Below are 27,738 nucleotides of genomic sequence, written 5' to 3'. Positions count from 1 at the left end.
ACACAAATGTGGTAAAGTAACATTTGGGGAATCTGAGTGAAGGGTCTATGAAATCTGTACTATTTCTATAACTTTCTTATAAATTGAATTTTTCAAAATAAAGGTTTTTTCAAAGATAAAGGATATGTACAATCCAAAGTCCTATCAGAAATGCAGAAAAGAGCTAAAGCAAGACCAACTGTACTTGTATTGCACACCAACAACCCATTATTACCTTCACATTTAAATTTCAAGCACAAAGAACTTTAATATTATAAAAATTATGTATAATTTACCATTATTAAACAAAATAATAGTGTAATAATGTTCCCTGGGTATTTGTCTTTCCCGGCAGGCCTTAAGTCCTAGAACACTAAAAATGATTATCTGTGAAGCCCCAACATTTAGACACTCAAAGAATGTTTACAGAAATGAACTTAAACAAACTACACAGACAACCCTTTTTTGATCAATAGGTATGTTGCTCTAATTAACTCTAACATTTGCCATGATGTGGCTTTGTGACACACTCACCAAACTAAAACCAACAGCAGAACCCTTACATTCAGCAATACTCATTCCTAGTCACACGGTGGAGTTTACAAATCTATGGACAGCTGGGAGCCACAACCCAGCTTCAGGACACTTGGATACTGACCGCTATCTCTCTTCAACAGAGGGAGGTAGCTCAAGAACACGATCAATATTTACAGACGTCCCCCTTAAAAGGTAGTGATCCAAAAATGAAAGAGCTGTGATGTACTATGGACTGATATAGCAAGAACAGAGCGTCACAGACTCAATGAGCAACAAGGAATCAGATGGCAATGTTAAAGAAATTACAAAGAACCAGTGGGAAAGTGGCTGACAATTTACAATAAATTAACTTGAGTTTGTAAAATTGGGAGAAGCTAATACAACCTGGGCCTTTGACAACCACCTGGATTACACTTTAGGCAATGCCCCAAAAACTACCTTCACCACAGCTCACTTGGTCCAGTAACTCCACTAAAGGTATGAAAGCTCAAACATAAACCTTAGATTCATCTAGGACTCTGGAGAGTGAGGTACAGCATTGTGATAAATATACACTTGTAAGTGATCTCCCCCAAGGAGATCACTTTTGTATCCTATAAATTATTTGAAAATCATACAAAGGTAACTACCAATAGAACATAAAACGAAAGAATTAACCCAATAGAAACCAAAGAAAGACAAATTATGACCCAAACTCCTCTGTGCTCAAACAAGGAACCATTAACAACATTGTTAACACCAAAATATGTTTAGCTATAAGAATTTCAAATCCAAAAATCTGAAATGCTCCAAAATCCCAGACTTCATAATTATCAACATGATACCACAAGCAGAAATTCCAAACCTGAACTTAAGTGCTGAGCTGCAGTCAAAACACACAAAATTATAAACAAAAACAGAAACAAACTACATAGGGGCCAGGGTTGTGGCGAGCAAGTTAAGCAACCGACTGCAATGCCTGCATCCCATATTGGAGCACAGGATTGAGTTCCGGCTCCTCTGATTCCGATCTAGCTCCCTGCTACTGCACCTGGGAAACTGGCAGAAGACGGCCCAAATGCTTGGACCCCTTCACCCCCATATGGAGAACTTATGGAGATCCTGGCTCCTGGCCTCCACCTGGCCCAGCCCCAACCATCACAGCCATTTGTCAGTGACTCAGTGGATGGAAGATCTCTTTCTTTCTGTCTCTCCTTCTCTGTCACTGTCCCTTTAAAATAAATTAATCTCTAAATAATAATAAATACTATACAAAAGTACATATAGGCCATATGTACAAGGTATATATGAAATATAAAAGATGTTTTTGTTTAGACTTGGATCCTTATTCCTGTAATATCTCATTATGTATATGCAAATATTCCAAAATTTTTAAAAAATCCATTATCTGAAATACTACTGGTTCCAAACATTTTGGATAAGGGCTGCTCAATCTATGTAAGCAAATGCACTATTATTTAAATTAGAGAGATAACACACTGAAGTAGGTAACAAACACACTGCCTGGAATCAAAGCACTGGCTAACTGTGCTAAAGTTTCTAACCCTACAAAATAAGACTGATAACACTTCACAACTGAAATAATTACAAAATTTAAGATATGGTCAACGTCTAGAAGAATACTTACTACACAGTAAACACCAGTATAGGTATTATTTGTTTAAAATTACTGTAACACTGAAGTTTTAAAATATGATCAAGCATAAGGTTTCAGATTCCTGCAGCTCAGTATATAGTTTCAACAGTAATAAAATATACATATTCTGAAAATTTATCAGCAAGTAATCTCAAGTACAAGGGTACTTCAAAAAGTTTGTGGAAAATGGAATTCAAAGATAAGTTTGTTTGATGCAAAAAACTTTGAATCTATGCATAGTTTTTTCATAATGTACATTTTCCATGAACTTTGTGAAGACCATTCATATCTACTAGGCTGATAATTGTTTAAATCACCCACCTGCCAAGTAGAATCCTTTATAATTTCTGTAGGCATTGGAATTACAAGGAGATTCTGAAGAATAAATGCAGCCTGTAAATTAAAAATAAAAAAGAGTCAATACTGCCACCTTGTTGTGATCTCTGAAATAACCAATACAATGTAATTGAATAACAAGAAAAATATCTGGTTAATTCCACATGCTGAGAGGTCACTATGAAAACTGCCAAACTGCATTTCTTGCTAGGCGATAAACTTGTTAATTTTGTTAGGTGATGAACTAACTGTCTGAAATTATTTCATCAGGAAATATATTCTTTGTATTTCAGAATTTAATTTTATTGAAAAACTAATCTGTATAACACAAACTGTTCTAAGAAATAAATTTCATATATATTCAGCACACATTCTCGATTAAGAACTTCCAGGTTTCCACTTCCCCTTTAAAGTGCATCCACACCCACACACCCACACACACCCACACACAAACCCCCTTACTCACTCTTTTTCCCTCCCTCACACAAAGTCCTCTCAATAAAAACTTAACCGCAAGTTCAAATCACAAACACCCAACTTAACCTACTTAGAACCTAAAGATGACCAAATTAAATGATCACACGAATGTGAGCAATGATCATCTATTTAGTGATATAATGATGATATAATTATAATGGGAAAATAATAAAGATGATGGAGGATTCTGAGAGTGAAATTTCTAATGATCTTAACTGGACGTCAAAAGAAAAGCTTTATTATTGATGAATCAAGAGGAAATTGTAAATGCAATCATTACACCTAAAAACACTGAGGCATGTAACAAGATACCAGCCATTCAAGTTAGGAACTCAGAATGGCTAATGGTGGATCCAGGAACTGCTATTTTCTTCCTAAGTCACAAAGTACTATTTGATTATTCTTTTTAAACTCTTGGCATAAAATTCACTATGATAAAATTAGCAATAAAAAAAATCACAAACTATTTAGAGAGAATTAAAATAGGGTTCACTTTTCCTCTCATACATTATATAATAAGTACCACAAAGAGTTATTTTCACAGCCCCTCATATTTACTAAAATGTTATAAGCATGAGAGACCCATAAATGCTTAGGTAATATAAAAGTAATCTTTTTGAGGAACTATTTTCAATGCTAATAAAATGTAAGAGATGACATTAAAATGCACTACATTCTGGGGCAGGCATTCGGCACAGCCACTAAGATGCTGCATCCCACACCCAATGCCTGGGCTTGTGTCCCAGCTCCATGTTCAGCCCAGTTCCTGCTACTGCACACCTGTGAAGGCAGCAGATGAAGGCTTAACTGCTCAGGTGTCTTCCACCCTTGTGGGAGACTGGAGTGAGTACAGGGCTCCTGCCTCTGGACTGGCCCACTCCCAACTGCCGTGGGAATTTGGGGAGTAAACGAGCAGATCTCTCTCTGTCTCTGTCTCTTTGCCTTTCAAATAAATAAAATGTAAGTCTTTTAAATATGCCATATCTGATTCATCTTATCAGAATAAAAGACTCTTTTTTTAATTTTTGCTGTGAATTTGCACCATTTTTATTTTCTACTGCCGATTCAATTAGGTTTGTTACAAGCAGAAGAGACACAGTCAGTGGTCAGTTCACTACGCTAAACAGTGAGTCAGTGTTTTCGGTTTTCTGACTTTTTTATGGACCTATAATATTTGCATTTATTTAAGGGGTACAGTGTTGTATTTTGATACACAAACAAAATGGTTTATAAACACTATCAAATTGTATTTCTAAGGAAAAAGGAGGGAGAGAATACTAAAAAGACACACATACCTCCCGACGCACCATGCTACATTCTGACTGGTCCAGAAGAATGTTCACTACAGTTCCCCAGAGCCCACCAGAAATGTTCTGACAGCTGTTTGCCAAGGCCACACAGCCAGTGTCAAGGGTGGTCAGAGCTGCTCCTAATGCCAGGGAAGTGAACCTCACCTGTTCAAAGTAAAGAGAAACATCAAGTCAAAGAATCCTACTTCCTAACATAAATTCTAAATTCTTCTGATATATAAAATATCCTTCTATAAGTAGGACATTGGTTTTATATATATATTTTTTTTTTTTGACAGGCAGAGTGGACAGAGAGAGAGAGACAGAGAGAAAGGTCTTCCTTTTGCCATTGGTTCACCCTCCAATGGCCGCCACGGCCGGTGCACTGCGGCCGGCGCACCACGCTGATCCAATGGCAGGAGCCAGGTGCTTTTCCTGGTCTCCCATGGGGTGCAGGGCCCAACCACTTGGGCCATCCTCCACTGCACTCCCTGGCCACAGCACAGAGCTGGCCTGGAAGAGGGGCAACCGGGACAGAATCCGGCGCCCCGACCGGGACTAGAACCCGGTGTGCCAGCGCCGCAAGGTGGAGGATTAGCCTAGTGAGCCGCAGCACCAGCTGGTTTTATAATCCTAAATTACAAAATATAATTATAAAAGGCACTGTCCTGTAAATTTATGAATAAAACTTCTATTCCACAATTCAAATAATACTTGTAATACAGAAAAAGTTAAATATAAACAAAAGATCCACACAAATAAAATCAGATATAAAGAAGCACAAAAATTATAGTTTACAAGTTTGTATTCTTTAAAGGAAGATTAGAGCACTTATACATCTTTAATGATACAATTTCTATTGATTCTCCATCCTTAAAAATGGTACCTAATATTTCGTTCAGCCTTTCCTAACTTCAATGGTTTCTTCCAAATATAAGGTTTTTTAATTTCCTTCAATCATCTTTTTAAAATAAAGAAGTGAACTATCTTTTTATAAAGCATTTTAGTATATTCTCAAAAATTAAATGACAAAAATGTTTTAAATATGGTAGAATATGTTTGCTGTAGTACCATTGTTATTCAATCCACACATTTTGAATTTCTGAATTCTAACTCAAAACCAGTTTCAATGATAGTTACATAATAAAAAATAGTGATGACAATAGTGCAGTCATAACATAGGTAATAAGTCTAAGTTCAATGTACCTCAATGTACCTTAAGTTCAGATTTGATTACAAATCAAAGTTTTTACTGTAACACACAATCTAATGATTTCTTGCTCTAAATCAGTGTGAAAATGGCTAAAACTGGAAAGATATTTAATCATATAAAATTGTGCGTTATAAGAGTTCTATTTCATTAAATGATACATCTGTGTCAATAAGCTTTATAACTCAAAATTTTCAACTATGCTTCTAAACCGCTCGAAAATCACTGGGCTTCTCTCAGTAATTTTCAACTGCCCTTTCTGAAAATCATAAATTTTATCACCTTTTTTATATTTTCAAAATGTAACATATGAATTAGATTAAAATGTACATCTATGCACTTAAATAGATACCCCCAAAATTCCTATGTTGAAGCCCTAAATCCCAATGTGACTATATTCTGAGACACAACATTTAGGGAATGCGGCATCTTTTGCCAAATGCATGCACCAAGAAGGTGCCATGTGAGCACACAATGAAACGGTAGCCTTCTAAAAGGAAGGAAGAGGGCTTGCACCAGAGACCAACCATTCTGGCACCCTGATCTTAGACTTTCAGACTCCAGAACTGTGAGAAAATAAATGTGTTGTTTAGGCCAACTAGTCTCTAGTATTTTGTTATGGCAGCCTAAGTTAAGACACAGTTCAAATAAAAAAGGGATAGTTACTAAAATAACCCCAAATAAGAACAGGTACAAGCATGTGTAGTTTGTTTCAATCGTTTTTAATATAAACACGGCGGGCCTGACTTTCCTTCACACTCACCTCTGGATCCCGGTCAACCCACAGTGGAATCAACCAAGTCAAGCCTCGCGGAGCAGCAGCAGCAGCATGCTCTTCACAGTGACTACCTAAAGGCAGGAACCAAAGCGACATCCACTCCTACAGCAAGCAAAGAGGAAGCAAACACCTTAGAAAATTTAAAATAACTGAATTTCCAAATGTCATAACAACACACAAATGAATTTTAAGACTTGGTTTTTATCCATTCACCAAAACAAATGCAAACAAAAATCTTAGCTTCTCCTAAAAAAGTTAACAATTTTTATACAGAAGCTGTTTTTCCATGAATTAACAAACTGTAATTTAATAGTGATTACACAGTTCAATCAAAATAAATTTCAAATACAATTCAGATTTGTATAACATCCAATTTGTAAGAAACGTGTCAGACAAAAATCACTTGTCTCCTAAAAAGAAAAATCAAAAGAATCATCTACATTTAGCAAACAAAGAAGCTCGAACCATGTTAGGAACAGCGCATTCCTTTTCAAGCAACTGTCAGAAGAAATGCAGCTTGCAATGCTCTCACCGAACTCTGCGCCTGGGCCATCATCTCATGGGATAAGTGAAGCAAGCAAAGAACTGTGCTCTTTGTAACACCTTTTCCCATGAAAGACATGGCATTTCCTCCACGTTCCACATAAAAAGAAGTAATAACCTGAAAATCAAATAGAAACAATTTTATGTGGCTTTATTCTTCATGGTGTGTGTGTGTGTGTGTGTGTGTGTGTAACTTTCTGCTAACATGCCTGAATTGAAGCCTAACCATGTTAAGATACAACAGTCTTACTTTATATTGAACAATGGTCAAGATAGTAAATTTTATGTTATGTGTATTTAACCAGAGTTTTAAAAAATATTCTTGGTTTAAATATTTTCCCAATGAGATCTTCCTTCTGGGCACCTCCATTCTGTGCTTTCTGGCTCTGCCCTCATTGTGGCCCCATGTGGCTCAGCCTCTGCAACTCTGAGAACCTCACTCACCACAAAAGCCCTCAGGAGGCCTGGACTCCTTACAAACTGGAAAATGGTGTAAGAAAATAAATACACCTCCATCCAAAAAAGGAAGAGGAGCTGATGCTCATAAAAAAAAAAAAAAAAAAAAAAAAAAAAAAAAACAAATAATATATATATACACACATATATATATTATATGAGAAATGTCACTCAAAAATTTTCAGGAGCGTATTGGCTTCAGTATCCAAGATGACAGAATAGGGAAAAGACGTGCTGCTTTCCAAGAGAGGATAACAGAAGAAAAGCAGAGTAAATGCATTCTCAGGAGATAGTTGGAAAGAAGTTTACAGTGGAAATTCTACAAAAAGGAGAGTGATGCCATGCAGCAGCATGGACAGTACAAACACATTACATCCAACAGGGGCACCAACGGACACTGTCGATGGAGAACACATCATCCTCACGGAGCGTGGAGCAAGGTGAGAGGAGTCTGCAGCAGCCTGTGTCATTGCTGACACTGCCTGAGGGAGAACCTAGTGGACCACAGACTTGCAGTCTGGCCTGGAGCATCTGCAGGGTACAGGGAGCCCACCTAACCCCATGAAGGGAGAGCTCATTGCTTTCTTCCCATTCCTTGACAAGGGCCCCCAGAGACTAGTAGGGAGGAAGCACCACCTTAATAAGGCAGGTAGAGGCTGCTGCCACTCCCACACACACAAAGAACACAAATCCATGATCCCTACTGACTTTTGAGTCTGAACTGGAAGGTTGGCAGGGGGCATGGCATCCACTTGGGCCTGTGAGACACTTCCCTCCCTTCACTCTATTATTGGAACCTGGAATCAAACTACCAAGATGGACATAGACAGGCAGTTGGCTCTGGGAAAGCCTTGGCTCTCACTGAGAATGAGGCAGGCTTGTGGGGCTGAAAAGTGGATCCCCTGCTCCCTGTGACTACATGAGCCCTGCATGGTATGACTATGGGAATTCTGTGACTGCATGATAGGGCATGGGGTCCAGCAGGTCTCTGGGCAATCACTGTGTCTGGAATCAGACTCAGAGCTCCCTGAGTGCCTGGGGTAGGTCACTGCAGAGGGTTATGGGATCACACTGAGGACTGCATAGATCCTTTGTGTGCTTGATGCACCTGCCTGGGTGCAGTGTAGCCACTGTGGGCTCACCCCAGGCACTAATCACCTTGGCAGAGAAGTGATGTGATCAAACTCCTGGTGCTGACAACAGAGGAGATCTACCAGGGTGACACCAAACTGGGTGTCACCATGGACTCTTACCCTACCCTTGAGCACTGATCAGAATTCCTTGGCCCCATCCAGCACACACCTCTGGATACCCACTGAAGGAACAGGCAGTCCACTAAGCCACAGAGGCATATTTCAAAAATAAAATCTATCAGAGAAGAGAACCAACAAGTGTTTCCACAAATCCCTAAATATAACGTACAAACACAAGAAACATGAACAAGGAACACAATATGAATCCCCAGAGGAACACAATACTTCACTATTAGAATGTGAAGACAATAAAAAAAAAAAAAGATTGTGAAGACAAAGAGATTGATAAAACGCCTGAAAAGGAATTCAAAAGAATAATCATAAGATTACTCAAAAACACAGAGAAGCAAATACATGAGTTAAAAAAATCCATACATGACATGGATGAAAAATTTTCCTGTGAGATACAGATATTGAAGAGAAATCAAATTGAAATACTAGAAATGAATAATTCAAGATGTCAAACAGAAAATACAACACATTTAGTAAAGCAGAATAAAGAACATCTGAGATAGAAGAGAAATCTTTGGAAATATCTCAGACCCCCCCAAAAAAGAAGAAAAAATTAACAAAACTGAAAACAATGTTCAAGATTTCTTTGATATTAAAAATGACCCAATCTACAGGTTTTAGGAGTTCCTGAAGGCGTAGAAAGAAGGGATTAGAAGGGCAGTTGAGTGAAATAACAGCACTAAACTTTCCTAATTTGGAAAAAGAAAGGGATGCCTAAGTACACAAGGCATATTGAACTCCTAATAGACACGATCAGAAAAGATCTTCACCACAACACACTACAGTCAAACTTTCAAAAGTAAAACATAAAGAAAAGATTCTACAACGTACATGAAAAAAATGGCAGATTATCCCTTCAGAGCATCTCTAATTATACTGACAGCTGATTTCTCATCAGAAACCCTATAGCTAGCAGAGAATAGAGAGAAATAGTCCAACTCCTATAAAAAAAAAAAAAAAAAACACTCATCCCAGAACACTGAAACCAGCAAAGCTCACATTTATGAATGAAGGTGAAATATAAAGACCTTCCACAACAAACAGAAATTGAAAGAATTTGTCATCACTCGCCCAGCCTTACAAATGACACTTAAGGATGTGCTAACACAGAAAAAAGACAGTTATCATTATGAAAAAATGAGAAAGCAGAAAATCTCATAGTAAAAGTACAAAGGAAATCCAAAACAAACATTTATGGACAAAATTTCAGGACAAAGTCATTACTAATCACTAATAACCGTGAATGTAACTGGCCTAAATTCTCTGATTAAAAGATACAGCCTGGATGAATGGATTCAAAAAAAAGACCCATCTATTTGCTGCCGAAAAGAAACACTCCTCACCAACCAAGATTCACACAGACTGAAAGTGAAAGAATGGAAAAAGGTACTCAATGCTAACAGTAAGCAAAACTGGGCAGGAGTAGCCATCCTAATATCAATCAAAATAGACTTTAACATAAAAACTGTTAGAAGGGACAAAAACAGGATTATGTAATGATTAAGGGATCAATTCAACAGGAAAATGTGGCTATAAAAAATGTGTGCATACCCAGTTACAGGGTACCTGGCTATTTAAAAGAAATGATAATGGATGTAAAAAAAAAAAAAAAAAAAAAGACATAAACTCCAATACAACAATAACAGGGAACTTCAACACCCCATTTTCAACAATGGACAGATCAACTAGATAGAAAATCAAAAACAAAGAAACAACAGAGCTAATCAACAGTATGCACCCAATGGACCTAACTGATATCTACAGAAACTTTCATCTCACAACTGCAGAACACACATTCTTTTCACCGATGCATGGAACTTTTTCGAGGACAGACTATATGGTAGGCCATAAATCAAGTCTCGACTAATCCAAAAAAACTGAAATCATACCCTGCATCTTTTCTGATTACAATAGAATGAAGCTGGAAATTAAAAGACCTGAGACTCTCCAGAAAACATGCAAACACATGGAGACTGAAACATGTTCTTAAATGAAGAGTGGTTCACAGAAAAAAATAAGAAGGGAATTTTTTTTTTTTTTTTTTTTATTTTTGACAGGCAGAGTGGACAGTGAGAGAGAGAGACAGAGAGAAAGGTCTTCCTTTGCCGTTGGTTCACCCTCCAATGGCCGCCGCTGCAGCCGGCGCACCGCGCTGATCCGATGGCAGGAGCCAGGATCCAGGTGCTTTTTCCTGGTCTCCCATGGGGTGCAGGGCCCAAGCACCTGGGCCATCCTCCACTGCACTCCCTGGCCATAGCAGAGAGCTGGCCTGGAAGACGGGCAACCGGGACAGAATCCGGCGCCCTGACCGGGACTAGAACCCGGTATGCCGGCGCCGCAAGGTGGAGGATTAGCCTATTGAGCCACGGCGCCGGCAAGAAGGGAAATTTAAAAATTCCTAGAAATGAATGAAGATGATAATACAACATATCAAAACTTGAGCGATGGAGCTGGCACTGTGTAAGCTAAGCCTCCACTTGTGGTGCTGGCATTCTATTGTCGGTGCTAATTCATGCCCTGGCTGATCTTTTGATCCAGATCTCTGTTTATGGCCTGAGAAAGCAGTGGAAGATGACCCAACTTGTTGGGCCCCTGCACCCATACGATACACCCAGAAGAAGCTCCTGGCTCCTGGCTTTGGATTAGCTCAGCTCTGGCAATTGCAGCCATTTGAGGAATGAACCAATGGATAGATGGCCTTTCTGTCTCTCTGTCTCTCCCTGTCTCTCTCTCTGTGCCTGTACCTCTAGCTCTCAAATAAATAAATAAAATATTAAAAAAAAAAAAACTAATGGGGTACAACAAAAGCAATGTTGAGAAGTTTATAGCAATTGGTGCCTATATCAAGAAATTGGAAAGGAATCAAACAAATGGCCTAACAATGCATCTGAAGTACCTAGAAAAGAACAAACCAAACCCAAAATTAGTAGGAGGAAAGAAATAATTAAAATTATAGAAGAAGGAGCCAGTGCTGTGGTGCAGTGGGTTAATGCCCTGGCCTGAAGCGCTAACATCCCATATGGGTGCTGGTTCAAGTCCCAGCTACCCCACTTCCAAACTAGCTCTCTGCTATGGCCTGAGAAAGCAGAAGATGGCCCATTCCATGGGCCCCTGCACCTGTGTGGGAGACCCAGGAGAAGCTCCTGACTCTTGGCTTTGGAACGGCACAGTTCCAGCCATTGCGGCCAGTTGAGGAGCGAACTATCAGATGGAAGACCTCTCTATTTCTCTTCTCTCTGTATAACTCTGACTTTCGAATAAATAAATAAACCTTAAAAAAATTATAGAAGAAATAAAATGGAAACAAAAAAAGATACAAGAGATCAGTGAAATGAAGAAATTATTTTTTGGAAAAATAAAACTGTTACACCTTTGGCCCAAATAACCAAAAAAAAAAAAAAAAAAAAAAAAAAAGACTTGAATTAATAAAATCAACATGAGGGGCTGGCACTGTGGTCCAGCAGGTTAAAGCCCTGGCCTGCAGCACCGGCATCCTATATGGGCACTGGTTCGAGTCTCGGCTGCACCATTTCCGATCCAGTCTCTTCTATATCCTGGGAAAGCTGCAGAAGATGTCCCAAGTCTGTGGGCCCCTAAACCCATGTGGGAGACCCAGAAGAAACACCTGACTCGTGACTTCAGCTCAGCTCAGCTCTGGCCACTGCAGTCATTTGAGTAGTGAACCAGTGGATGGAAGACCTCTCTCTCTCTCTCTAGCTCTGCCTCTCTCTAACTCTGTCTTTCAAATGAATAAAATAAATCTGAAAAAATAAAATAAATAAAATAAAATCAGATATGAAAAACGAGATGATGCAATGGATACCACAGAAATAAAAAGAATCTAAGGAATTACTACAAACAGCTATATGCCAACAACTTGGAAAATCCAAGAGAAACAGATTTCTGAACACATACAATCTACCAAAATTGAGTCATGAAGACACAGAAAGCTAAATAGACCAATAATCAAGAGAGAGACTTAACTAATAAGAGATTCTCCCCCTAACCCCACGGGGACCCAGGACTGGACAGCTTCACTGCTGAATTCTACCATAAACCTTTAAAGAAGAACTAATTCTAATTCTCAAACTATTCAAAACAACTGAAAGGGAGGGAATCTTCCCCAACTCCTTATATGATACCAGCATCACCTTACTTCCAAAACCAGACAAAGATACAAGAAAGAGAACTATAGACCTATAACCCTGATGAACATAGATGCAAAAAATCCTCAACAAAATACTAGTTAATTGAATCCAATCACGCATTAGAAAGCTCATTCACCCAGCTCAAGTGGGATTTATCCCTGATATGCAGAAATGGTTCAACATATACAAATCAATAAATGTAATACATCATACATTAAAAACTGAAGAATAAAATCATATGATTATTTCAATAGATACAAAGAACGCATTTGATAAAATACAACATGTTTTCATAATAAGAAAGCAAAAACACCTTAAGCAAACTGGGTACAGAAGGCACATTCCTCACCATGAAAAAAGCAATGTATGACAGATTCACAGCCCACATCATATTGAATGGGGAAAAGTTGGAAGCATTTCCACTAAGATTTTGAACCCGACAAGAATACACACTTTGACCATGCTTGCTCTATATAGTTCTGGAAGTTTTAGCCAGAGCCATTAGGGAAGAGAAAGAAATCTAAGGGATACAAAGTGGAAAGGAGGAACTCAAATTATCTCTGTTTGCAGATGACATGATCCTGTGAATAGGGGAACCTGTGGGGAGCAACTCGGACTAGACTAAGTTACTGGAATTAAGACTTATTCTATGCATCTGCTCTCCCACAATATGGCACTGGGAGAGGAGAAAACAACTTCTACACAGCTGCCTCCAGTTCGACCAATAACCTGCAGGAGCTGATCCTGCTCCTGATTGGAGGAGAGCAGCGTACTCGGCGTGTGAGTAGCAGAGTTGGGATTGGTGGAAGAGGACTATAAAGGAGGAGGGAGACAACATGCACCAGGAACATCTAAGGGGAACATCCGGATAACATCTGAGCAGCCCCCGAGGGAGCCGGCCGGCAGTGTGCCACTCCCCCGCTGAAGTGGGGAAAGTGGCAGGGGGAGCCACCCTTCCACGGAGGTGGAAGGGATGGGCAGCCAACCCGGGAAGGACCAGCAGCAAACCCGGGAAGGGCCGAGCAGACAAAAGAACAGCGCAGGGTCCTGTGTCGTTCCTCCGCGAAGAGGGGGAGCGACAGGAACCAAAAGATTCCACCAAGAGAAGCTTGATAAAGTTGCAATTTATAATATCAATTAAAAAAAATAGTCTTTGTATATACAGAAAATGCCATTGCCAAAAAAGAACTTGTAAGATCGGTCCCATTCACAATAGCTAAAAAAAAAAATTTAAATATCTTGGAATAAATTTAACCAAGGATGTAAAAGGTTTCTACAATGAAAATTATAAAACATAAAAGAAATAAAGACACAGAAAAATTGAAGGATCTTCCATGTCCATGCTCCATTAATTGGAGGAATTAATATCAAAATGTCTACACTACCCAAAGCAATTTACAACACTCAATGTGATCCCAATCAAAATATCAATGACGTTCTTCTCAGATCTAGGAAAAAAGGATACTAAAATTCATATGGAAACACAGGAGACCCTGAATAACTAAAGCAATCTTATTTTTTTTTTTTGATGCACAGTTATTCTTAAGTGTTGAAAATTAACTGAAATGTGATCCCTGTTGAACATGGGAGTGGGAATGGGAGAGGGAAGAGATGTATAATTTGGGACATGCTCAGGCTGACTGGCCCCAAGTGGTGGAGTTGGAAGCATACCAGGGGATTCCAATTCAATCCCATCGAGGTGGCATGTACCAATGCCATCTCACTGTTCCAGGTGATCAATTTCAGTTCACAGTTGGTCATGGTGGAGGGACTGGGAGTCAAAGGGAGCACATAGACAAGTCTAGTACCTGCTAACGCTAACCGATGGAGTAAATAAAGGGGAGAGTGATCCAACATGGGAAGTGAGATACTCAGCAGACTCATAGAATGGCAGATGTCCTAAATAGCACTCTGGCCTCAGAATCAGCCCTAAAGGCATTCGGAGCTGGCTGAAAAGCCCATGAGAGTATTTCAGGCATGGAAAGCCAAGACACTCTGGCAAAAGATCTCTGCGAGTGAGATCCCAGTGGAAAGAACAGGTCTTCAAAGAAGGAGGTACCTTTCTCTGAAGGGAGGAGAGAACCTCCACTTTGACTATGACCTTGTCTAAACAAGATAAGAGTCGGAGAACTCAGAGGGCTTCCATAGCCTTGGAAACTCATGACTGGAGCATAGGGAGATTACTGATGCCATAGACAGGAGTGTCAATTGGTAAAGTCAACAACAGGAGTCACTGTGCACTTACTCCTCATGTAGGATCTCTATCCTTAATGTGCTGTACATTGAGATTTAATGCTATAACGAGTACTCAAACAATATATTTCACTTCGTGTTTCTATGGGGGTGCAAACTGTTGAAATCCTTACTTAATGCATACTAAACTGATCCTCTGTAAAAAAAAAAAAGAAAAAAAAAAGAAATTATCAACTCCCAACTTGACTCTCACTGGAATTAAACAGGAGAATAGGTCTGCTCTGATTTCTTCATTTAAAAAGAAATCATCTATTATTTTTCACTTTATGTTTCTGTGTGGGAGCAAACTGTTGAAATCCATACTTAATGTATACTAAGCTGATCTTCTGTATATTAAGATAATCGAAAATGAATCTTGATGTGAATGGAAGGGGAGAGGGAGTGGGAAAGGGGAGGGTTGTGGGTGGGAAGGACGGTATGGGGGGGTAAGCCATTGTAATCCATAAGTCGTACTTTGGAAATTCATATTCATTAAATAAAAGTTAAAAAAAAATAAAAAATAAAAAAAATAAAGCAATCTTATACAACAGAAACAAAGCCCGGCGCATCACAATACCAAATTTCTAGACATATTACAGGGCAGTTAAAATCAAAACAGCCTTGTATTGTATTAGAACAGAAACAGACAAGGGGATCAAAGGAACAGAATGGAATTCCCACAAATTAATCCATGAATCTACAACCAACCAATTTTTGACAAGTGAGCTAAAACCAATCCCTGGAACAAGGACAGTCTCTGTACTTACATTTGGTTTACAAGTCTCATTTTACTACAGCAAAAAACAAATACTCCTATTCAAATTTCACTTTGCATAAATTAAATAATTAGGAATATGACTGCTTTCCATAAAGGAATCAGCTTTAATTACTGAGAAATATATAAAGGATATTACTTGGGCATACAACTTTTTTGGATATCCACTCACATAAGTCTTACTTTACTCTTTAAAAATATGAATTTAGTCAGTAGTAAAAAATAGAGACCTGTTTACCTCATTAATAAATTAAACAGAAAATCCCAAGACTTTGTGACTCTGCTACAATTTCTAACAAAGGTGATGGATTTCTTCACATTGTTTTCCTGTCATTTACTATAAAGATTTTCTTCTCAAGATGTTTTATGAAGTATGAAACGACCTGTTTGTACCAAGTTAATTATCTTTTTCATAACCATGAAATATCATAAAACAGACCACATTTTTTATTCCTTAGTTAATAAACTATGCTGATTTTTACTACCTCAAAGACAACTGAACTTAGCATCAGATAGTTTCTTTTTGCCTTGACTTTACCTAAAACTAAGCCTTTTGTTCTCCAATACCATAAAAAAAATCATTTTATTTTCTGGTTCTCGAAATACAGGTTTGATTTCAAACATCTCACAAAGTTTAAAAAAAAAAACCTTATAATTTCTAGCTATAAATAATAGAACCTCTAGCTTCTCCTTGAAGCAGCTCAAACATCCCTGATGTGATGCAGATGAAGCTCACTTTATTAAGGGATATGCTCCATAATGTTTATCAATGGAGGATTTGTAAATTAGGAACTTGAGGGTTGAATTATACTTAAAATGCAGTAAAGGAGCTGACATTTTTAACAAAGTATCATGGTTAATTTCATAATATATCTGTTTAAAAACTCATGCATGGGGCCAGCGCCGTGGCTCACTTGGTTGATGCTCCGCCTAGGGCCCCGGCATCCCATATAGGCGCCGGGTTCTAGTCTCATTTGCTCCTCTTCTAGTCCAGCTCTCTGCTGTGGCCAGGGAAGGCAGTGGAGGATGGCCTAAGTGCTCGGGCACCTGCACCCACGTTGGAGACCAGGAAGAAGTACCTGGCTCCTGGCTTCAGATCAGCATAGCTCCAGCCATGGCGGCCATTTGGGGGGTGAACCAACGGAAGGAAGACCTTTCTCTCTGTCTCTCTCTCTCACTGTCTAACTCTATCTGTCAAATAAATTACACACACACAAAAAAAATCATGCATTTTTTTTATCATGTACACCTTGTAGTATGGAAAAACTAGTTACACTAACAATGTGTCCTTTTTCAATATTCAATATTATTTAAGAAAAATAAAACAATTAAAAGAGCTAGCATAAAATTCATATTAAATTTTACAGAATAGCTAAGAATATTTAGAATTTTGAAATCTTAAAAAAAAATTGCTCTGAAAAAAATAATCTTGGCAAATCTTTACCCAAAGGAGAAGCAGGGTAAGTAAGGAGGTCTTTATACCATCGCTCGTATAAAGCAGAATGCCTGCAAATCCACTGGCGGTAAAGCACCCAGGAGGAAGCAACTCGCTACAAAAGCCGCCTGCAAGAATGCACCTTCTACTGGAAGGGTGAAGAAGTCTCATCATTGCAGGCCTGGTACTGTGGCACTGAAATTAGACGTTATCAGATGTCCACTGAGCTTCTGATTCACAAACTCCCCTTCCAGCATCCGGTGCAAGAAATTGCTCAGGACTTCAAAACAGATTTGCACCTCTAGAGCGCAGCTGTTGGTGCTTTGCAGGAGGCGAGTGAGGACTATCTGGTTGGCCATTTTGAAGACACCAACCTGCATGCTATCCAGCTAGCTCACCACATATGTGGAGAATGTGCTTAAGAATCCACTATGATAGGAAACATTTCATTCTCAACAAAATTGTTTTCTCTTTTTCCTGTTATTGGTAGTTTTAAACATTAGAATTTTTCCCCCCATAGTGTCAAACGGTACTTAAATATATGACTGTGACTGGATAAACAGGGGATAGAAATCAGGTATTGGAGGAGGCAAGATGAGCATATGCAAACACATGGAGATTGAACAACATGCTCCTGAATGAACAATGGGTCATAGAAGAAATCAAAAGAGAAATCAAAAACTTTCTGGAAGTAAATGAGGATAACAGCACAACATACCAAAACTTATGGGACGCAGCAAAAGCAGTGTTAAGAAGAAAGTTTATATCAATAGGTGCCTACATCAAGAAATTGGAAAGGCACCAAATAGATGAGCTTTCAATTCACCTCAAGGATCTAGAAAACCTACAGCAAACCAGACCCAAATCTAGTAGGAGAAGAGAAATAATTAAAATCAGAGAAGAAATCAACAGGATTGAATCCAAAAAAAATTACAAAAGATCAGCCAAAAAAAGAGCTGATTTTTTGAAAAAATAAACAAAATTGACACCCCATTGGCCCAACTAACTAAAAAAAGAGAAAAGACCCAAATCAAAGGAAATGTAACAACAGACACCACAGAAATAAAAAGAATCATCAGAAATTACTACAAGGACCTGTATGCCAGCAAACAGGGAAACCTATCAGAAATGGATAGATTCCTGGACACATGCAACCTACCTAAATTGAACCAGGAAGACATAGAAAACCTGAACAGACCCATAACTGAGACAGAAATTGAAACAGTAATAAAGGCCCTCCCAACAAAGAAAAGCCCAGGACCAGATGGATTCACTGCTGAATTCTACCAGACATTTAAAGAAGAACTAACTCCAATTCTTCTCAAACTATTCAGAACAATCGAAGAAGAGGGAATCCTCCCAAATTCTTTCTATGAAGCCAGCATCACCTTAATTCCTAAGCCGGAAAAAGATGCAGCACTGAAAGAGAATTACAGACCAATATCCCTGATGAACATAGATGCAAAAATCCTCAATAAAATTCTCGCCAATAGAATGCAACAACACATCAGAAAGATCATCCACCCAGACCAAGTGGGATTTATCCCTGGTATGCAGGGATGGTTTAATGTGCGCAAGACAATCAATGTGATACACCACATTAACAGACTGCAGAAGAAAAACCATATGATTATCTCAATAGATGCCGAGAAAGCATTTGATAAAATACAACACCCGTTCATGATGAAAACTCTAAGCAAACTGGGTTTGGAAGGAACATTCCTCAATACAATCAAAGCAATCTATGAAAAACCCACAGCCAACATCCTATTGAATGGGGAAAAGTTGGAAGCATTTCCACTGAGATCTGGGACCAGACAGGGATGTCCACTCTCACCACTGCTATTCAATATAGTTCTGGAGGTTCTAGCCAGAGCTATTAGGCAAGAAAAAGAAATTAAAGGGATACAAATTGGGAAGGAAGAACTCAAACTATCCCTCTTTGCAGATGACATGATTCTGTATTTACGTAACCCAAAGAACTCTACTAAGAGACTATTGGAACTCATAGAAGAGTTTGGCAAAGTAGCAGGGTATAAAATCAATGCACAAAAATCAACAGCCTTTGTATACACAGGCAATGCCATGGCTGAGGAAGAACTTCTAAGATCAATCCCACTCACAATAGCTACAAAAACAATCAAATACCTTGGAATAAACTTAACCAAGGACGTTAAAGATCTCTACAATGAAAATTACAAAACCTTAAAGAAAGAAATAGAAGAGGATACCAAGAAATGGAAAAATCTTCCATGCTCATGGATTGGAAGAATCAATATCATCAAAATGTCCATTCTCCCAAAAGCAATTTATACATTCAATGCAATACCAATCAAGATACCGAAGACCTTCTTCTCAGATCTGGAAAAATTGGTGCTGAAATTTATATGGAGGCACAAGAGACCTCGAATAGCTAAAGCAATCTTGTACAACAAAAACAAAGCCGGAGGCATCACAATACCAGATTTCAGGACATACTACAGGGCAGTTGTAATCAAAACAGCATGGTACTGGTACAGAAACAGATGGATAGACCAATGGAACAGAATTGAAACACCAGAAATCAACCCAAACATCTACAGCCAACTTATATTTGATCAAGGATCTAAAACTAATTCCTGGAGCAAGGACAGTCTATTCAATAAATGGTGCTGGGAAAATTGGATTTCCACGTGCAGAAGCATGAAGCAAGACCCCTACCTTACACCTTACACAAAAATCCACTCAACATGGATTAAAGACCTAAATCTACGACCTGACACCATCAAGTTACTAGAGAACATTGGAGAAACCCTTCAAAATATTGGCACAGGCAAAGAATTTCTGGAAAAGACCCGGGAGGCACAGGCAGTCAAAGCCAAAATCAACTATTGGGATTGCATCAAATTGAGAAGTTTCTGTACTGCAAAAGAAACAGTCAGGAGAGTGAAGAGACAACCGACAGAATGGGAAAAAATATTTGCAACCTATGCAACAGATAAAGGGTTAATAACCAGAATCTACAAAGAGATCAAGAAACTCCACAACAACAAAACCAACAACCCACTTAAGAGATGGGCCAAGGACCTCAATAGACATTTTTCAAAAGAGGAAATCCAAATGGCCAACAGGCACATGAAAAAATGTTCAAGGTCATTAGCAATCAGGGAAATGCAAATCAAAACCACAATGAGGTTTCACCTCACCCCAGTTAGAATGGCTCACATGCAGAAATCTACCAACAACAGATGCTGGAGAGGATGTGGGGAAAAAGGGACACTAACCCACTGTTGGTGGGAATGCAAACTGGTTAAGCCACTATTTAAGTCAGTCTGGAGATTCCTCAGAAACCTGAAGATAACCCTACCATTCGACCCAGCCATCCCACTCCTTGGAATTTACCCAAAGGAATTTAAATTGGCAAACAAAAAAGCGGTCTGCACCCTAATGTTTATTGCAGCTCAATTCACAATAGCTAAGACCTGGAACCAACCTAAATGCCCATCAACGGTAGACTGGATAAAGAAATTATGGGATATGTACTCTTTAGACTACTATACCGCAGTAAGAAACAACGAAATCCAGTCATTTGCAACAAAATGGAGGAATCTGGAACACATCATGCTGAGTGAAATAAGCCAGTCCCAAAGGGACAAATACCATATGTTCTCCCTGATCGGTGACAACTGACTGAACACCAAAAAGGAAACCTGTTGAAGTGAAATGGACACTATGGGAAACAGTGACTTGATCAGCATAGCCCTGACTGTTAATGAACAACTTAATACATTATCCCTCTTAGTAGTTTTTTTGTCTGTTCTACTTAATATGACTGGTTTAATTCTGTAATTATCACACAGTTATTCTTAAGTGTTGAAAATTAACTGAAATGTGATCCCTGTTAAACATAAGAGTGGGAATAAGAGAGGGAAGAGATGTACAATTTGGGACATGCTCAAGCTGACTTGCCCCAAATGGTAGAGTTAGAAACATACCAGGGGATTCCAATTCAATCCCATCGAGGTGGCATGTACCAATGCCATCTCACTATTCCAAGTGATCAATTTCAGTTCACAATTGATCATAATGAAAGGACTAAGAGTCAAAGGGAGCACATAGACAAGTCTAGTATCTGCTAACACTAATCGATAGAATAAATAAAGGGGAGAGTGATCCAACATGGGAAGTGAGATACTCAGCAGACTCATAGAATGGCAGATGTCCTAAATAGCACTCTGGCCTCAGAATCAGCCCTAAAGGCATTCGGAGCTGGCTGAAAAGCCCATGAGAGTATTTCAGGCATGGAAAGCCAAGACACTCTGGCAAAAGATCTCTGCGAGTGAGATCCCAGTGGAAAGAACAGGTCTTCAAAGAAGGAGGTACCTTTCTCTGAAGAGAGGAGAGAAACTCCACTTTGACTATGACCTTGTCTAAACAAGATAAGAGTCGGAGAACTCAGAGGGCTTCCATAGCCTTGGAAACTCATGACTGGAGCATAGGGAGATTACTGATGCCATAGACAGAAGTGTCAATTGGTAAAGTCAACAACAGGAGTCACTGTGCACTTACTCCTCATGTAGGATCTCTGTCCTTAATGTGCTGTGCATTCAGATTTAATGCTATAACGAGTACTCAAACAATATATTTTACTTTGTGTTTCTATGGGGGTGCAAACTGTTGAAATCTTTACTTAATGCATACTAAACTGATCCTCTGTAAAAAAAAAAAAAAAAAAAAAAAAAAGAAATTATCAACTCCCAACTTGACTCTCACTGGAATTAAACAGGAGAATAGGTCTGCTCTGATTTCTTCATTTAAAAAGAAATCATCTATTATTTTTCACTTTATGTTTCTGTGTGGGAGCAAACTGTTGAAATCCATACTTAATGTATACTAAGCTGATCTTCTGTATATTAAGATAATCGAAAATGAATCTTGATGTGAATGGAAGGGGAGAGGGAGTGGGAAAGGGGAGGGTTGTGGGTGGGAGTGACGGTATGGGGGGGAAGCCATTGTAATCCATAAATCGTACTTTGGAAATTTATATTCATTAAATAAAAGTTAAAAAAAAAAGAAATCAGGTATTGATAATTCTTCCATTTTCATTTCTATGTGAATTTTTCTTAAAAATAGAAGGACATAAAGCACTAATGCAAGTCAAATGTTTCAGTGAAGTTTCAGCAGTTCAATTTTATTTATAACTATTATAAATAAATCAGTTAAATGATTCTGGACAATGTCTAACCTTGAAATGTTAGAAAGAGAGTCATAAACTAAACAAAAAGTAGAAAAAAAAATACTAAATAGGAAAACATTAAAGAGAGCATCAAGACAGTTCATTCTTTGATAAGACTAAAAAAACACAAACTCTTACTGAGTCAATCAAGAGAAATGAAGAAAAGAATTATTAAACCTGGAATAAAAGACAACCTCACTATAGACGCAACAAAAATTATTTTAAAAGGATTATTTTATGATTAAATTGAGAAATACAGATAAATTAAAAAAAAACTTACTAAGCCACACACAAACACACACACACAAACAGCTGAATAATATTCACTTAAAAATGCAACTGATACTTTCCAAGCTTCTCAAAAACAAAACTCCCTGTCTGGATTGCTACACCATCAAATTCCATCAAATATTTAGGGGAAAATTAACACTAATTCAAATCAACAACTCCAAAAAAGAAAAAAAGACAAAGTTACAATAGCAAAAAATTTTAAATTGCATGGATATAAAAAATAGGTAGAATGATTTTATTGTTAAGATGTGACAAAATCTTTATCAGACAAAAGATAATCCTAAAAACACACTTTGTACATAAGAAAACACGTAGATTCATTCTAAAAACATTAAAAAACTAAATAGACTAATATCTAAAAGGTATGCATCATAACACAGTTCAAATGTTTCCAGTTATGCAAGGTAGTTTAACATTTTAACTTAGTCAAAATAATATACCACCTTGATGGAAGACAGGAGGGAAAAAACACATAATTATCTTGAAAAAATACCAAAAAATATCACACATTTATGATTTTTAAAAAATCAAAATCCACCTGAAAAGTCGAACAGAAAATTTCCTTAATTTGATTTTATTGACAAAATTTACCACAAACGACATATTAAAACATGAAAACTTACAGGCCTTTGTTGTGAGATCAGAAACAAGAATTGGGGCCTGACACTGTGGCACAGCGGGTTAATGCCCTAGCCTGAAGTGCCAGCATTCCATACGGGTGCCAGTTTGAAACCCAGTTGCCCCCTTCCAATAAGACTCTCTGCTATGGCCTAGGAAAGCAGTGGAGGATGTTCCAACTTCTTGGGCCCCTGCACACACGTGGGAGACCCGGAAGAAGCTCCTGGCTCATGGCTTCGGATCAGTGCAGCTCCAACCATTGCGGAATATTGGGGAATGAACCATTAGATGGAAGACCTCTCTCTCTCTGCCTCTCCTCTCTAACTCTCAAATAAATAAATAAATCAAAAAACAAAACAACAACAACAAAAAAACAAGGATTACCAGGTGGATGGTCAATATATAAAAATATATTTCCATATACCAATAAGTGTTACAAAACATCAAAAGCATACAATATACTCATTTTCACCGAAAGACAAGTGTTCATAGCAGCAGTATCCAAAACTGCCCTCAACTGGAAGAAAAAGAAAAACCAACATCCTGCAGCACTGCAGAACAAAACATACTATACAATAATAAAACTAAACTAACACCATTTACCAGTAACAAAAAGAATAAATCTCTTAAGTATGGTGGTGAAAGAAAATGGACATATGATTCATTTACACAACATTTTTGAAAAACATTATTGCATAGATAGATATATTCTTAAGTAGTAAAACTGTCAAGAAATGCAAAAATTTGATACTTGGAAAGATGTAGAGATCCGGAGAGGTATGATAAATCCTTCCCAGGTGCTGGCTGGGTTCTAGTTTCGGATCTGGGGATAATGACATGGACTTTCACTACATAATAATTTACTGAACTCTGTATTGTTTTGTATTTTATGCATATGTGTTACCTTTCACAATTACAAAGGTAAAACAAAAAATGAATAAACAAATTACCCTAATTACCCTAATGCAGGGTCTTAATTGGAAGCCCTAGTTTTACTTGAAAACGATCATGCCAAGTCTGATCATGTCACCTCCTATTTAAAACTCAAGACATTGTATGGCTATCAGAAGAAAGTCTAGGCATTGGATTAAGATGGCATAATAGGGAGGGAGTTTACTGTTCTAGCCTAGAAGATAGTTTTAAAAAAGTGGAGAGAGTGCAGTCTCAGGGAAGAGTTAGAAACAAAACAGGTGAGATATATTCCAAGTCTTAAGAGAAAAACATTCTCAACCCAGAATACTGCACTATGCAAAGCTCTCATTTATGAATAAACTTAAAATAAAGAAATTCCACAATAAACAGAAATAGAAAGAGTAAGTCACCACCCGTCCAGCCCTACAAAAGATGCTTAAAGATGTGCTATTCAGAGAAACACAGAAACGTGGTCATCACACAAAAGGTGAAGGCAGAAAATCTCCCAGTAAAAATACAAAGGAAATCCAAAGTAAAAAATAAGAATATTTATGTAAAAATGGCAGGGAAAACTCGTTACTTATTAATAGTCACCTTGAATGGCCTCAACACTCCAGTTAAAAGACACAGACTGGCTGAAGAATTAAAAAACAAAATCTGCTGCCTACAACACATCACACCAACAAAGATGCAAGCAGACTGAAAGTGAAAGGATGGCTTTTCACCAAGATGGCGCCGAAGGCGAAGAAGGAAGCTCCTGCCCCTCCTAAAGTCGAAGCCAAAGTGAAGGCCTTGAAGGCCAAGAAGGCAGTGCTGAAAGGCGTCCACAGTCACAAAAAGAAGAAGATCTGCACGTCCCCCACCTTCCCGCGGCCCAAGACACTACGCCTCCGACAGCAGCCCAAATACCCTCCGAAGAGCGCCCCCAGGAGAAACAAGCTTGACCACTATGCCATCATCAAGTTCCCCCTGACCACGGAGTCGGCCATGAAGAAGATAGAAGACAACACCACACTGGTGTTCATTGTGGATGTCAAGGCCAACAAGCACCAGATCAAACAAGCTGTGAAGAAACTCTATGACATTGATGTGGCCAAAGTCAACACCCTGATCAGCCCTGATGGAGAGAAGAAGGCGTGTGTGTGCTGGCTCCTGACTATGATGCTCTGGACGCTGCCAACAAAATTGGGATCATCTGAACGGAGTCCAGCTGGCTAATTCTAAATATACGTTTTTTTACCATAAAAAAAAAGTGAAAGGATGGAAAAAGATATTCTGCTCCAACAGAAACCAAAAAAGAGCTGGTGGAGCCATCCTAATATCAGATAAAATAGACTTTAACACAAAAACTGTTAAAAAAGACAAAGAAGGGCACTATGGAATGACTAAGGGATCAATTCAACAGAAAGACAGGATTATTATACACATGTATGAAACTAATTACAGGGTATCTGGCTATTTAAAAGAAATGTTGGCCAGCACCATGGCTCACTTGCTTAATCCTCCGCCTGAGGCGCCGGCATCCCAAACGGGTGCCGGGTTCTAGTCCCAGTTGCTCCTTTTCCAGTCCAGCTTTCTGCTGTGGCCCGGGAAGGCAGTGGAGGATGGCCCAAATGTTTGAGCTCCTGCACCCACATGGGAGACCAGGAAGAAGCACCTGGCTCCTGGCTTCGGATCGGCGTAGTTCTGGCCATGGCGGCCATTTGGGGGGTGAACCAAATGGCCATTGTATCTCTCTCTCTCACTAACTCTATCTGTCAAACAATTAAAAAATAAATAAATAAATAAAAGAAATGTTAAGGGATCTAAAGGGAAACACAGACCCAAATACAATAGTAAGGGGGACTTCAATATCCCACTTTCAGCAACAGACAGATCAATCAGGCAGAAAATCAACAAGGAAACAACAGAGTTAATCGACAACAACTCAGGAATCTCTAGAACATATGTAAACACATGGAGACTTAATAACATGCTCCTGAATCAAGAGTGGGTCACAGAAGAAATCAAAAAATTTCTGGAAACAAATGAAGATGGCTACACAAAAATCAAAACTTATGGGATACAGCAAAAGCAGTATTAAGAGGAAACTTTACAACAATTGGTGCCTACATCAAGAAATGGGAAAGGCACCAAATAAATGAACTATCAATGCATTTCAGGACCAAGAAAAACAACAGCAAACCAAACCCAAATCTAGTAGGAGAAAAGAAATAATTAAAATTAGAGAAGAAATCAACAAAATTGAAACAAAAAAAACAAAATACAGAAGATCAGCAAAATGAAGAGCTTATTTTTGAAAAATGTAAAACAAAATTGACACACATTGGCTCAACGAACCAAAAATGAGGGAGAAGACCCAAATTAATAAAATTAGAGATGAAAAAGGAAATCTAACAAAGACAGCACAGAAATAAAACAAATATTGGAAATCACTACAAGGAGCTGTATGCCAACAAACTGGGAAAACTAGAAGAAAAAGTATAGATTCCTGGACACATACAACCTACCTAAATTGAACCATGAAAACATAAAAAACCTAAACAGACCCATAACTGAGACATAAATTGAATCAGGAATAAAGACCCTCCAAAGAAAGATAAGCCGAGGACCAGATGGCTTCATTGCTGAATTCTACCAGACATTTAAAGAAAAACTAACTCCAATTCTTCTCAAGCTTTCAAAACAACTGAAAAGGAGGCAATCCTCCCAAATTCTTTCTATGAAGCCAGCATCACTTTAATTCGTAAACCTGGAAAAGATGCAACAGAGAAAGAACTAAAGACCAATTTTCCTGATGAACACAGACGCAAAAATTCTCAATAAAATACTAGCCAATGGAATCCAACAACATATCAGAAAGATCATTCACCTGGACCAATTGGGATATATCTCTAGTATGCAGGGATGGTTCAACATTCATAAATTAACATGATGCATTACATTAAAAAACTGAAAAACAAAAAAACCACATGATTATCTCAAAAGATGCAGAGAAAGCACTTGATAAAATACAACATCTTTTCATGATGAAAATTCTAAGCAAATTGGATATAGAAGGAACATTCCTCAACACAATGAAGGCAATTTATGACAACTCAGGCCAGTGTCCTATTGATTGGGGAAAAGCTGGAAGAATATCCACTGAGATCTGGAACCAGACAGGGAAGCCCACTCTCACCACTGGTATTCAATATAGTCCTGGAAGTTTTAGCAGAAGCCAGAGTGCAAGGAAAAGAAATCAAAGGGATACAAATTGGGAAAGAGGAATTCAAACTACCACTATCTGCAGATGAAATAATTCTATATACAGGAGATCCAGAAGACTTCACCAAAAGACTACTGGAATTCAGAAGAGTTTGGTAAAGTAGCAGGATATAAAATGAATACACAAAAATTAACAGCCTTTGTATACACAGTCACTGCCACTGCTGAGAAAGAACTTCTAAGATCAATCCCACTAACAACAGCTACAAAAAAAAAAAATCAAATACCTTGAAATAAATTTAACCAAGAATGTCAAAGATCTCTACAATGAGAATTACAAAACACTAAAGTAGAAATAGAAAAAGACACTAAAAAATGGAAAAATCTTCCATGTTCATA

At 38.3% G+C, this 27,738-nt stretch overlaps 1 protein-coding gene across 9 annotated transcripts in view; it reads right to left on the bottom strand.

The window, feature by feature from the left end:
• RTTN (rotatin) overlaps positions 1 to 27,738 on the bottom strand; it is a 245,412-nt gene that overhangs the window by 93,382 nt on the left and 124,292 nt on the right. For all 9 annotated transcript variants that reach the window (XR_016213881.1, XR_016213882.1, XR_016213883.1 and 6 more), the window contains 4 exons: positions 6,775 to 6,903; positions 6,228 to 6,344; positions 4,261 to 4,419; positions 2,474 to 2,545 (listed from right to left, as the gene is read on the bottom strand). Coding sequence is in view for 6 of the 9 variants with exons in the window: in XM_008261459.5 (XP_008259681.4) it covers positions 2,474 to 2,545; positions 4,261 to 4,419; positions 6,228 to 6,344; positions 6,775 to 6,903 (477 nt within the window). In the remaining 3 variants the exon portion in view is untranslated. The remainder of the gene's footprint in view (positions 1 to 2,473; positions 2,546 to 4,260; positions 4,420 to 6,227; positions 6,345 to 6,774; positions 6,904 to 27,738) is intronic.

Source organism: Oryctolagus cuniculus, chromosome 10 (genome assembly GCF_051225735.1).
Source record: "Oryctolagus cuniculus isolate XC-2025 breed Fujian yellow rabbit chromosome 10, ASM5122573v1, whole genome shotgun sequence".
NCBI lineage: Eukaryota > Metazoa > Chordata > Mammalia > Lagomorpha > Leporidae > Oryctolagus > Oryctolagus cuniculus.
The sequence above is the reverse complement of the archived record's forward strand: the minus strand, read 5'-3'. Positions and strand labels throughout refer to the sequence as shown.